Below are 13749 nucleotides of genomic sequence, written 5' to 3'. Positions count from 1 at the left end.
GCTCCACCCATTCTTTTTCCGATTTAAAACCCGCGGGCTTTTCCTGTTCTGAATTCCTAGACTTCCTTCCTGTTTTGACTCTCGCGACAGTTACGAGACCTCGCGTGAAGTTTGCTTCCCTTCACTCTTCTGCGTTTTAGAGACTAGGGCGACTGTGTATCTGGCTACGCCCACCTCAGTAGAGCCCTTCGAGGGAACCCCTAAATGAAGGGGCTTGGCTGCGTTCAGGTCAGGAGAAAGAGTCTCTGACCGCTTCCGAGAGCTCGACTCCCCCGGCACCCGGTGCGCATGCGGAGCCAGTCCTCCTGGGCGGTCCAGAGGCCGAGGCCCGGCCCCCAACTTCGCGGTTGATGGAGAGGCCGGTGTCCAACCCGGGCCAGGTCCTTCCGGACCGAGCCTGACTGAATAATGTCCCCTCCCTGGCTGCAAAGCTCAGTCTCCGCCCCCTACAAACTGGACTGCAGCGCGGTTTCTGTAAGCCACTGAGGGCAGGCCGGGGCGGGGCCTGGCAGGCCCCCGGTACGGAGGAGGGCGGGCCTCCAGGAATGTTCTCCTCCCCCCCCCCCAGCCCAAAGTGCCACGGTGGCGCCGGTGGCGGCCTCGAGACCGAATGCCTCTGGCCCTAACGGCCTAGCAACCATAACCTGTAATTCTGACCCGGAGCGCTGCCCACTGGGGAGGCGCCCCGCCCACCTCTCCCAGCGGCCGCCGGTCGGCTGGGACCTCTATAATCACCCGGCTCCTCCTCGGGTTGAAGCACCTGCCGGATGTGGGGAGGGAGGAGGCGGCCAGATGTGAGGAGGCAGAAGTAAACGCCGAGTCTCTGGTCCGCGACTTGGTGGGGAAGCGGGGTGGACAAGCCTGCAATCGTCCCTGGGCTGCGGGGAGACGTTGGTTGGCTCTGCCCTGCAGGAGCGCCCGACTTGGCACAAGAATTCCTACCTCCTTGTCATTTTGCAGCTGCTCTAGCGGATGGGACTGTAAAGTCAGATGGGACAGGGCCTAGCCTTTCAACCAACTCTAACTTCCCAGCTACCCCCGACCCTCCCATCCCCTACTCCGAACCCGCACTCCACCCCATCTCTAGTCTTTTCCCAGCTTGGGTGTCCGGTTACTGCTGTTCTGTTCTTACTGTGAGTTTGGACCAGGCCAGGAGGGTCCCGTGCGGCTGCATAAAATTGGCAGCTTCAGAACTAGGGGAGGGGGTGGGGTATGCAACGTCGAGGGGCGGGGAGAGGGGGCGGAGGAGCTGCTCTCTGAGTGCAAGTCCGTGGACTCTGTCAGAGATTCTCAAGTCGGAGCAGAGGTGGCTGGCGGGCCCACCCGATTCCTTTCCATTGCCTGCTTTTTCGGACAGGAGTCACGGCTGCTCTGAGGGGCATAGTCCCGGACACCAGGTGAGCGCTCTGGGCCCCAGGGCATCACCCCACCCCCACCCCAGCACACACACCCTCCCCCGCCCCACCCCCTTTCCACCCTTATTAACAACTCCTTCCTCCTGGGACCATCCATTCCCACCCATCTCTAGGGCAGGAAGCTTCGAAGTTGGATGGTTTGTGGTGGTGGTGGTAGTAGTGGTGGTGCGGGCGTGTGCTTGAGCTTTATCACTCCCTCCTCTCACCTCTCCCCAACCCCCAAGAACAGCCCAATCACTTACCACCCAGCGTAACTGGATGACCCCTCCTATGACCCTTCGACACTTGACTCCAAGGTAGCAGGGGAGGGGGCAGTGCTAGGGTCCAAGTTGGTACGAGTAACAAGGAGGTTGCTTCTGACCTCCTGACCTGGTTTCCCTCCCCGGCAGGGTGCCACGCACGCGCTGAAGCCCCTAGTGCTCTCAAGGCTTCCAGCTAATCATGCCCCAGCCGCCCGCAGCTGCCTTGCCGCTGCCCGTGCTGCTGCTGCTGCTGCTACTCCTGGTGGTGCGGACGCCGTCGCCGGCTGGCGCGCGGCCATCCCTAGGCCCCGATTACCTGCGGCGGGGCTGGCTACGGCTGCTGGCGGAGGGCGAGGGCTGCGCTCCCTGCCGGCCAGAAGAGTGCGCCTCGCCGCGGGGCTGCCTGGCCGGCCGGGTGCGCGACGCGTGCGGCTGCTGTTGGGAATGCGCCAATCTCGAGGGCCAGCTCTGCGACCTGGACCCCAGTGCCCACTTCTACGGGCGCTGCGGCGAGCAGCTTGAGTGCCAGTTGGACGCTGGTGGCGACCTGAGCCGCGGAGAGGTGCCCGAGCCGCTGTGTGCCTGCCGCTCGCAGCGCCCTCTCTGCGGTTCCGACGGCCGCACCTACGCTCAGATCTGCCGCCTGCAGGAGGCGGCCCGCGCTCGGCCGGACGCCAACCTCACCGTGGCGCACCCAGGGCCCTGCGAATCGGGTACGCACGGCCCGCGACCCCGACCCCCGGCACTTGGGTTTCCTCAAAGCGCTGCTCTCCGGTCCCCGACGGCGTTGGTCTCTGGCCAGCGGAGCGAAAAAGATGACGCCAGGGAGGCCTCGAGTCCATTATAAGAGTTTGCTCTCGGGGCTGGTCCGCAGAAGCCATGCCTGAAGGTGCGGGCCCGGAGCTTTGTCAATAAGCAGCGTGCGCTGGGGCGCGTGAAAGCTCCAGACCCGGCTGGCAGAGACCAACGCTCTGAGAGAGCAGGCACATAGCCAACGCTTGGCCTCAAAATTGAGAGAGTGAAGAGAGACTCTCAGACTTTGCCCAGACCACTAGAATTCAGGCAGGGAAACTTGGGTTCCTGTGAGATGCAATCAGGTTTCGTTTGGGCGGCTCCGTAGAGCCAGTGCTTAGTTAACCTAGTCTCCGGGCCTCTTCCCGCGCTCCCCTTTCCTCTACGTTTAGGGTTTAGTGGAGCAGGGGAGCTCTTCTAGCTCCTCCTCCCCCATCCCAGCGGGCTGAGGGCTATTCAAGCCTCAAGTTTTCTTTGGCAGCTCTAGTAACCTTCACTTCCTGAGCCCCTTTGAGGGGTCTGGCTTGGCTGGGGCTGCTGGGAAAATAAACGCTCTGCGGGAGGGTCCCCCCACGACCCCAGGCTTTCTGCCTGCTGCCCAGATTGATTTCAGTGTCCTTGCCTTTGCCACGTGGACTGCCCCCCACCTCCAGGGTGGGGTGGGGGAAGGGCTGATCTTCGGGCCTTTGGCAGCAGGACCTGGTTAGAGAAGGGGGAGGGTGTGGGGGAGGGAGGTGTTGTTTACAAGTCCAGCAGGGTAGGGGCCTAGAGAGTGGAATGAGGACAGGGGAGCAATCAGGGACAGAGTGTGGTTGCCAAGCTGAGGTGTGGGTCTCTGTGCTTGTTTGTGCATCTTGTCTGCCTGTGCATTTCCGTCGCTGTGTTCTCACCCTTGTGTGTACCTGCAGCTACACTTGTGTATGTGTCATGTCATGTTTATGGATGTGTATTTACTTCAGCATATATGTGTTCCCTCACAAACACATTCAAAATGGTTTGTATATGGGGTCCTTGCTGGGCTGGATGTGCCATCCTGTTCTTAGGCCTCCTATCTCCACCCCCAGAGCCCCAGATTGTGTCACACCCATATGACATTTGGAACGTGACGGGGCAGGATGTGATCTTTGGCTGTGAAGTGTTTGCCTACCCCATGGCTTCCATCGAGTGGAGAAAGGACGGCTTGGACATTCAGCTGCCAGGGGATGACCCCCACATCTCTGTGCAGGTAGGGACAGGGAGCAGAGGCCTCCCCGGGGCAGCCCACGGTCCCCCTAGAACGATGCTGCTGACTCCTCCTGGCTCCAGTTTAGGGGTGGACCCCAGAGGTTTGAGGTGACGGGCTGGCTGCAGATCCAGGCTGTGCGTCCTAGCGATGAGGGCATCTACCGCTGCCTGGCCCGCAATGCCCTCGGCCAGGTTGAGGCCCCAGCTAGCCTGACAGTGCTCACACTGGGTAAGGGAGAGCCCTGAGCTCTGGGGGCTGGGGGAAGGTGGTGGATTCATGCCCTTGAATGTGTGTCCATGTGTGTATATGCATGTGGGTACACACACAAGCATGGATTTCTCACAGACTGGGATACATGGGCACTGACAGCCCTCTTTCCTGTTCTCTCTCTTTTGTCCCCATGTGTTTGCAGACCAGCTGAACTCCACAGGCATCCCCCAGCTGTCATTCCTGCACCTGTTTCCTGAGAAGGAGGCTGAGAGTGAAGAGGCCGAGGATTACTACTAGGTCCAGAGCCATGGCCCATGGGGGTGGGTGAGTGGGGATAGTTTTCAACCCTGCTCTTGAAAAGATCTGGAAAGGGGGAGCAGGGCCCCTTCACAGATTGCTTTAATGCCCTTAGTAGGGGAGATGTGATGGTGGTGGGAGAGACAAAAGTTGGAGGGTAAGGAGAGAGGCGGAGACTAGGGGAGGTGGGATGCAGAAGGGCCCATGCAGGAGGTGCTCTGGCCAGGACAGTCTCCTGTGTGGACCAACCAGGCATTAGGCAATAGCTGCCTGCTGGTCTCTAGGCTGAGTGGGGGGTGGGGGGTAGGGGTGGGGAGCTGACACAAAGGGGTGCAGACACCAGGATCCTCTACTTTCCAGCAGCCCTCCCTCCAGCTCTGCTCAGCTAGTCTTCTGACTGCCCTTCTGCACAGCTCCTGCTGTTATTTTCCTAGTCCCCAGTCTTTGCCTAACCTCAGTCTACCCTTTCTCGAAACTCACCTTCTAGAAAATTTCCCTCTTTCTAAGTCCCAATTGCACGTACTAACTGCAATCCTCTTTGCTGTTTGCCATCTGCTGTCCAGGAAGGCACGATGGAGCATGGTTTAGCTCAGTGCAGTAAGATGGGCATTTGGGCATGTCTGATTTTCCTGTCATTCTGGGAACTCCATGAGGGCAGTATCATATATTATACCACTTTGTACTGGACGATGCCTAGCACAAGACTAGGCACAGTAGGCACGCAATAAAGATTTATGAACAAACTGAGACAGATGGTTCATGCAGATTTGCACACAGAGACCGCATTTCTCCGGGAGGCCTCCCAGGGTAGTAGGACTCTGGCTTCCAGAAGCTGTAGGTCCTGCTCTCTAAGCACATGCCTGCCAGATGTAGAGGAAGCTTGAGCTGGGGCCTCCCACCGCCCCAGGCAGGAAGGTTGGAGCCATCTGGTTGGGAGGGAGGGTATCCCCCCAGTCTGCACTCCATTGGGGCTGGTCTAGAGATAGATTGCCTGCCCCTCTGTCCCCTCCCCAGGCAGAGTGAGAAACCAGATCTATGTGGGTAGGACCCAGTATGAAAGCATAAACTGGATGGAGGAGGGGAGAAGTTTGGTCACATGTATGGGCCGCACCCTAGGATTTCCCTACGAAGCTGCCCATTTCCCAGCCGAACCCAGACAAAATCATGGTAAGCTTGTTTTCTCGTCTGCCCCAACTGTGACATGTCTTCTCTGGCTGGAGGTCCCTCACAGCGCCGTACTGTTTCGCTCCCGAAATCTCTCTCCACATTCCCCTGACCTAGCCCAGGGACACTGGTGAGGCGTAGTGTTTATTGACTGACTAAAGGAGAAAATGAAAGCTTAAGTTGGCGAGGCCAAGACCCCCGTTTGTGGGTGTCGAAGGCCTCCTATGCGCCTGGGTTCCACCTGAAGCCTGGCGCCACACAACGGGAGAAGTCGCAGTTGGCTCGGTGTCTGAGCTTGTCCTCTGGGGCCCAACGCAGGGAGCCCGGCCTCTTGGGAGGGGCGTGGCCCGGACCCCAACCCAAGGGCTTGGCTGCCCCTCCCGCAGAACCTCAGGAATCGTCGAGAGGCTAAGCCAGAGGACGGCTCTCTCTGCCGAGTCCTGGCTGGAGTCCGGAGTTTCCAGGAGCAGCACTCAACAGCTCGAGCGGGTTGGATACCTGGGGCGAATTCTAAGTCGACCGCGAAAGTAGGGATAGGGATGTGAGCGGTATGGTGGGGGCAGGAGGGTCAGGCCGTTCAGCGTCCGGCCCAGAAGGAGGTCTGCTCTGCGCTGAAAGAGGGGACTGAGGGGACTGGGGTGTGGGTCCCGCAGCAGCCAGGGAATCCGCCCCTGACTTGTTCTTCGCTGGCGACTCCCAGCCAGCTGGGCTCGAAGGCGCCCCCTGGCGGGCCCATCGATCCTACCGCGCTCACTTGCAGAGCAGAGGCTCCGCACGATCCTAGAGGGTCACACGCGTCCCCCAGAACCCGTACTCCTCCTTCACTTTTGCAGACTTTACAGGATGTTCAGGTGCAGCCTCCTTATAGCCTCAGTTTCTCCCTCCGCGGTGCTGCAGGTTCAGGCCCCACAGCCTTGAATAGGAGGAACCCCTGCTGTGCACCCTCCCCCCCCCCACCTGCTCCAGCGGACCGGCTTTAATAACGTCGCTGGAAAGTGACACGCGATTTATTATTAAAGAATTGCTGGGACGGGAAAGGTTTAATAAACGCGCTGCAATGCCGAGAATTATTCACCGCAAATAAATGAGAGCGCGGGCGGCGTTTTAATAAATAATTTCCCGCCGCTCCCGGGGGAGGAGAGGGGAGGTGGAGGGGGAAGCCGAGCTGCTGCCAGAACTCCCGGCTTCGCCTCCCCACGGGTTTCCAAGCCTTCCTCGCGTTTTTCGTCCTAGGTTGCTCACACCCGACGTATGAGGTTCCAGTAGAGCTGACTCGCAGTGGTCTAGGTCTGGAGGCAGGAGAGGCTCTGCCCCATCCTACTTCCTCCATCTCCGGGATTTTAAGTAGTTTGCCTAAGATGAGCAAATGCGCTTCCTTCCAGCTCTGAACCGGAGGTCTCAAGTCAAGACTGGACCGGGGCAGGAAGGGTTAAACCGGGACCAGCCGCTCCCAGGCCGAGGGTACTAAATCCCAGGGCCTAGCCACTCTCCTCCCAGCTTTTGGCTGACCCGGCTGGGCGTCCCAGGCAGGATGTGGGGAGTAAGCCGCCAAAGGGGGCTGTGTGTACCGGTGTGTAGGTGCTACAAGTGTCCAAATGACCCCGACTCACTCCTTGGGCCATTATGGGGAATAGGGCCACTGAAGCCGGTTGCTCGTTGTTAGTTCGAAGGCTTCAAGGAAGGGTCCTTGAGCCGCGCTGGTCTGAGTCGAGGGAGTCCAGGTGAAGCCCAACCGCTAGCTCTTTGGTGAACAGGGTGTGTGTATGTGTGTGTGGATTTGAGGGCTGAGCAGAACTGGAGCCCCAAGGGGGAGTCCACTTCTCCAACAGAAGCCTGGAGGCCCAAGAGGATGAATCTGATTTCAGAGAGGGCAGAGATTGCAGGCTTTGGGCACCAAGGACAAGCCCATCAGTCTTGTAGGTAGGGGACAGGGCAGTGCCTGGGGTACACCGGCTCTGCAAGCTTTGGGCCTAGGCGGAGAGAGACATGTCTGGAGACACCTCTGGCAACACTTGGGAGAACAGGAAGTGGTGAAAGAGTGCCATCTGGTGGGTATTTCTGGTTGTAGCAGCCAAACCTGGGCTTAGGGTCTTGAGACAGTTAAATTGACTGGAAAAATTTGAGTAAAAAGGTGCTTGATTTGTATTCATATATGTATGTGAAGGTGCACATGTATATGTAGTATATATGTGATATCTATATGTTCATACTATTTATGTGTATGTGTGTCTACATGCACTGTGTACATGTATATATATATATGTATGTACATCACAATATGTTATGTATGTAGATTATCTAAATGCAGGTATATGTATGTAGACAACCATGTAGGTACATATATGTATGTGTGTATATAAACACTGTATATATGGATGTGTTGTTATATGTGTATATAGCTGTATGTATACATTTATTTGCAAGTACCTGTTCTATTATTTGCCTTTCTTTCAACAAATATTTCTTTTTTAAAAAAATTTATTTTATTTATGTTATTTTTGGCTGCGTTGGGTCTTCGTTGCTGCGCGCGGGCTTTCTCTAGTTGCGGCGAGCAGGGGCTACTCTTAGTTGTGGTGCACAGGCTTCTCATTGCAGTGGCTTCTCTTGTTGCAGAGCACAGGATCTAGGCACGCAGGTGTCAGTGGTTGTGGCATGTGGGCTCAGTAGTTGTGACTCGTGAGCTCTAGAGCGCAGGCTCAGTAGTTGTGGTGCACAGGCTTAGTTGCTCCACGGCATGTGAGATCTTCCTGGACGAGGGCTCGAACCCGTGTCTCCTGCATTGACAGGTGGATTCTTAACCACTGCGCCACCAGGGAAGTCCCCTTACATTCTATTCTAAGATGTGCATGTGAATTAATTATATACATGTATGTTTACAGGATTGTGTGTGCATGTATATATGTATGTATGTATAACTCTGTTTACGTATATATGTGTGAGGAATAGACAGGCTTAAATACTCTGGTGGGCTTGGAGATTCCCTGGTTTTTTGTTTAAAAGCTCAGGTCCTGTCACCTAAGACTCTATTTCTAAGTGTGTAGGCAGCTGAGGGCAGAGGGAAAGAGGCTGGAGACATAGGCTGATTACCTCCTAGGATATGTTTTGGTTATTTCCTCAGCCCTCTGAATGACTAGGTTCTTTCTAAACAGGGAACAGCTAGGTATCCACTTAGAGTGATGGAATGTTAATGAAGATCAATTCTCACCTCTCTGCTCAAAGCAGAGCACCTTAGGAGGAAGGATGATGGGTTGGGGATGGGTGGGAATGGAGTCTGGGAGGCTGGGGGTAGGAATAGGTTCTCGGAGGGCAGTGGTGGGTGCATTTAGAGACTGGAAGAGATCCGGTCTGGGAGGTAGTGATGGAAGCTCTGGGACTCAGTTGCAGATAATGGGGGTGATTTGAGAACTCTTGGGGGAAGGATGAGCTGGTGGATAGCGATGGGGCCTGAGGGGAGTAATGAGGTCAGGATCAGGGATGGAGTTGGGAGGGTATGGAGGTAGAGGCTCTGGTGGCAAGGAAAACCAATCTTGGGATGGAATTTGGAGGCCAGGTCAGATGGAGTCATCACTCCCTTTCTCCCACCCCTCCCTTCTCCATGCAGGGGCCCCTAATGTTCTTCTCTAGTCCTCTCTCCTCAAGCTGGGTCCCAGATGTGTGGGGGGCAGAGGAGAGGAGCTTAGGCTCCAGAGCTTGGCCTGGCTTAGGTGACTCACTGGTGGGCGAGGTGAGGCAGAACTCTCAGCACCACGGTCCCATGAAGCCCCGTCCCAGCCACCTGGCTCATTGCCTGCTCAGCTGCCGTTACCAGGTTCCAGTTTGGGCTCAGCCCAGGGGGTTCAAACAATGGTGACCTGGAAAAGATCACAGAACATACCCTCCCCTCACCACACACACATTCCTGGGACTGAACTGGGAAAAAGGTGCTTCTGGATCATTCCTTCCCTCCTTTTGCTAGATGTTCTCCAGACACAGTCAAGGCCAGAAGTCTTCAGGTGCCATCCTCACTCTTGGTCTGTGGTAACACCTCATTCCTGTCCCCTTCCTTCTCAGCCTCCTGTGCTGGACTACATCATCCTAAAACCAGGGTTTCTGTCCTTTCATTGCCTCTCCTCCCCTTCTTCAGTCCTTTTCTTCCCAGGGTTGAGATCTTAGGTCCCTGGACTGTGACCGCACTGGTTGAGGGCAGGGGGAGGGGTTGAAGATACAGGCTCGTTCCTGGCCTGCCTTTATTTTCGATATTTTCTCTGCTATCTGGGCAACTGAAAGCTCTCTGAAGAGGGTGAAGAGTTATGAAAATCAGTTTTGGTGACAAATGTTACCCCACAATCAAGTTTCACCCTGTCCCCTTGGTGGGCAGCACCATGGGAGGCAGGATGGACTTTAGGGTACTGAAATGGGGTCATGAGAAGTGATGGGGTCTTCCAGGATGAGCGCTGAGAGCTCTAGGGACAATTACTTCCTGCCTCCCCTCTGTCCCCCCATCCCAACCCCAGATCACTAAAGCGGGGCTGGAGAAGGCCCCACAGGTCTTCTGGACTCAGCTGGCCCTCACAGGGGCCCAGGTTTTAACTCCCGGGGATCTCTAGGGGAAGTTGGTCTCTGAAGGGTAATGATAGGTCTTTGGGAATAGAACTGGGGGTCTGTGGTCAAGGATAGGCTGGAGAGGGGACATGAGCTTTTGTGGTACTGCTTTTTAAGTGCATACCTTGGGCAAGTTTCTAAGCTTTCCTTCTTCTGTGTCCTCCTCTGCAAAATAGTGATAAAACGTCCTCTGTAAGGGTTGTGATAAGATTAGAGATCTTATAAGTAATGTGTCTGAAACACAATAGGTATTCAACAAATGGTCAATTTCACTGTCACTATTTCTAGGTGGGTGAGCTACATGGAGATGGGGCAGGGTACCTAGCACAGAGCTTCCTGCTGAAGTGTGTGGGTAATTACAGTCTTGTGCCTGCCTGAAAGAGGCCTGAGAAATTGGGTCTTAGGAGGAGGGGAAGGGCTATGGCAAGGTAGGGATGGGTAGGGGCTGGGCTTCCAGAGAGCTTGGCAGCCTTCACCCTCACACACCCCCAACCCCCGCCCTCCTCAGGGAGCCCCTGTCAGAACCCAGGGCTCTAGCTCTGGCCTTGGAGGGAGGGGCATCCTCGAAACTCGCTTCCATCCATCTCTTTTATCTGGGCTGCTGAAGGGCCGGAGCTCCAATGGGGCCTCTGATGGGGAACAGATACAGACCAGGCGGAAGCAGCCGGAACTGTGCTGAGCTGGAGCTGAGGACCAGGCCAGGGGGTCAGTGAAGACAGATAAAGCTCAGAGCAGCTGGGGACTCAGGAGACCCGTGGGGAGGGGCAGCAGGGGCTGAGGGCGGGCTGTGTCCTGGGAGGAGGCGAGGGCCGGAAGCTTCTGATGGGGATGATGTCCATCAAGGGCCTCAAATGGCCAGAGGAGGCCTTTAATGACTCTTTGGGAGGAGGGAAGGGGCAGAGCTCCCCCCCATCCCCAGATGTGGCTACCGGAAAGCCAGGGTGCCTGCCAAGCATGAAGGTTGGTCCCAGGGAGAACTTGAGCCTGAGAACAGGGGGACCTCAAGGTCCAGGCCAGAGGCAAGGCTTCTGGGGGCTGCCTTACCTTTAAGACGAAGATGGGGAAAAGGTTAGTAAGTGATTCTGCGATTTTAGTTCCTGTTTTAATTAACTTTGAAGGGCTTGGGGCCTCCCTGAACGCCAGGGAGAGAAGCAGAGCAGACGTTTATTTTCCTCTTTTTCCTTTTAAAGACAATTTTATTAAAACACTTTGTTTTCATTCTGGCTTGAACATGGGGCATTTAAATGGAAAAGTAATTATTTCACCTCGTTTGCTTATGGTGAGAGGAGAGTCAGGAAAGGGAGGGATGCCAGTGAGGGAACAGGCTGGCAGCTTTGGGCTGGCACATGCGTGCGTGCACATGCACAGGCCCTACAGACAGGCACACACAATCAGGCTCACACTCACAGCCGCATCAGTCACCACACAGAGCCCCTCACGCTGGCACACACTGTGTACCCACAGAAAGACACACCTCATCCACACCCTCCCAAATGCAGACACCTCAATACTTGCAAGCTCAGAGCATCCACCCTCCTGAAGATACACTCCTTTACCACAGCCATACCTACAGGCAAAAGCTCTCTCTTCTACACAAACACTCCCAACACATTGTGCTCACAGTATAGGCCCCCTCACAGGTACCCACACACACCCCTTCCAAGCACTGGAGGTGTGAATGCATGCCCCCCCCAACATATTTCTACTTCATCAAGTCTGTCGAGTTGTATCATCACCAGTACACACATGTTCAGACACACAATTCTCATTCTCAAACACACAAGTGCGGGAGTTCCTTGGTGGCATAGTGATTAGGATTCTGGGCTTTCATTTCCTTGGCCTGGGTTCAATCCTTGTTCGGGAAACTGAGATCCTGCAAGGCGGGAGGTGTGGCCAAACCAACCGACCAACCAACCAAACACACAAGCGCACCCTGACAAGGAGCCTAGCAATAAAGCTGGGGGTGAGGTGGAATGTTATCATGGAAAAGGAGAAGGAGTAGAACTCTCCCTCTCATTGGGGTCCCTGGGTCCCCAAATCGACCTACCCCCCAGGCTACTCCATGAGCCCATTTCTCTGTACCTGTAACATCCTCAGAACGGTCTCTCTCCCGACCTTGATTCCGCAGCCTCTGGGACGGAGTCCTCCCTTCCTCCCACCCGTTACCCACCCCAGGCGGGAGAAGGCCAACAGGTCTCCTGGGCTCAGCTGCCCTGGAGGGGACAGGGTTCTAATTCGGGTTTCCCCACCTCCCCCGCCCCCGCTCTCCCCTGCTGTGTGGACCGGCGTCAGAGGGGTTAAAACCTCGGTAGCGTGCCCCCCTCCACTCCCACCCCTGGCTGGTACGTCAAGGGCCGGGTTCGCGGGAGCCGTACCTGTACTTTGTCTTCATCTGTCACCGCTTCTGACAGTCAGATACATCTTGTGGGGGGGGGGGCGGGGGAGCAATAATTAACCTCTCCCGCCTAACACCCCGAATGCGGCTGCCTCTGCTGGCCGGCCGACCGGCCACGCTCGCTGCAGGATCTGCGGGAGAGAAGAAAGGGGGAGGGAGGAGGAGGGAGGGGGAGGGAGGGGGAGGGGCGAAGGGAGAAAGCGGGAGAAACTAGAGAAGGGCGCTGAGAGGAAAGGCCCTGACATTTTTATTGCCCTGCCAACTTCTTTTCTGCACCCTTCTTTCCACTCTCTTCCTGGGGAATGGCTGGGAGTTGGGAGAGGTGATTAGAGGGAGGGGAGAAAGCCAAGTGCACTCACAGACTCACCACTTCCCCCTCCTATCTCAGGAGTTCGGGCCCCTCTTGAAGGCCTGGGGGCTGATTTGGGAGAACAGTGGTGTGAGGGAGAGTCCTTCATATACTAGCTTTGAACAGGGACAAGCAGGACGAAGAGAGTGTTGGGTGTTGTAGAGGGGGTGGGGGACGCCATGCTGGTGTTTTGCATTGATGGCAAATGACTAAAGCTTGTGTTAAGGATTAATTACTCTTCCAATCACTAAAGGGGGAGGGGTTTCATCTTATTCCCGTAAAAGGCAAGTGAGCCCAATGCCAAGGGGCTGTGGATGACAAGGACTCCAGATTTGGGGTGGGAGACAGAGGATGCTTCTAAAAAGTAAAGTAAGGCTCTGGGGGTCAGGGTGGCTGGACTCAGAGCTTGCACAGGAAGAAGACAAATTTGTCTTGGGCTGGGTCCTTGGATGAGGCAGGTGGGACTCAGGGTCAGGCAGGAATCACCTGCAGCCAAGGAGACGAATGTGAATATAGAGTATTCCCAGCAGTCAGACTGCTACGCGCTGGTGTTTGCCCAGCAAGAGGAGGGAAGCAGCCAGGACCATAAGAAGAGGTGTTGCTGTCACTGCTGGGCTCTGGGGGGTGCAGAGGGAAAGGACCCTGCCTGGCCCCTGGGCACCCTGAAGGCCAAGAGATTCTAGCTTTTCCCATCTCTTTGAGAAGTTGATAGTCAAATATGTCATCTACCGTGTCTGAGAAATAGGACCTTTTCTCTGAGGTCCCTGATTGAGTTGTGGACACAGTGTAGTCCACAACTCAGGATCCCTGGTTCTCACCCTGGTTTTGCCACTAGCTAGCTGTGTGACAGAAGATAAGTCCTTTAACCTCTCTGGACTTCAGCTTTATCATTTATAAAGTGGCAGGGGTGGAGGTTGGGGGAGACTGTTGAGACAAACTCTAAAGACACTGTTGATACTCATGTCCTATAATCTAAGATCTGAGGAACCTTAGCAGGCTCAGCTGTGCCCCCCACTGCGCCCCTTACACATTCTCTGAACTCCTCCCACCCCTGAGCAGCACATACACAACCCCAAAGG

The 13749-nt window shown here is 55.8% G+C and overlaps 1 protein-coding gene across 1 annotated transcript; it reads left to right on the top strand.

Moving 5' to 3' along the window:
- The first annotated feature begins 1250 nt into the window (after positions 1 to 1250).
- On the top strand, positions 1251 to 4916 carry KAZALD1 (Kazal type serine peptidase inhibitor domain 1). The gene is made up of 5 exons (XM_007187322.2): positions 1251 to 1397; positions 1805 to 2370; positions 3514 to 3674; positions 3755 to 3902; positions 4087 to 4916. The coding sequence occupies exons 2-5, from the start codon at positions 1857 to 1859 to the stop codon at positions 4179 to 4181; spliced, it is 918 nt and encodes a 305-aa protein (XP_007187384.1). The 5' UTR covers positions 1251 to 1397; positions 1805 to 1856; the 3' UTR covers positions 4182 to 4916.
- Positions 4917 to 13749: the final 8833 nt, after the last annotated feature.

Source organism: Balaenoptera acutorostrata, chromosome 16 (assembly GCF_949987535.1).
Source record: "Balaenoptera acutorostrata chromosome 16, mBalAcu1.1, whole genome shotgun sequence".
Classification (NCBI taxonomy): Eukaryota; Metazoa; Chordata; class Mammalia; order Artiodactyla; family Balaenopteridae; genus Balaenoptera; species Balaenoptera acutorostrata.
Note: the sequence above shows the minus strand (reverse complement) of the source record. Positions and strands in the feature narration are given on the sequence as shown.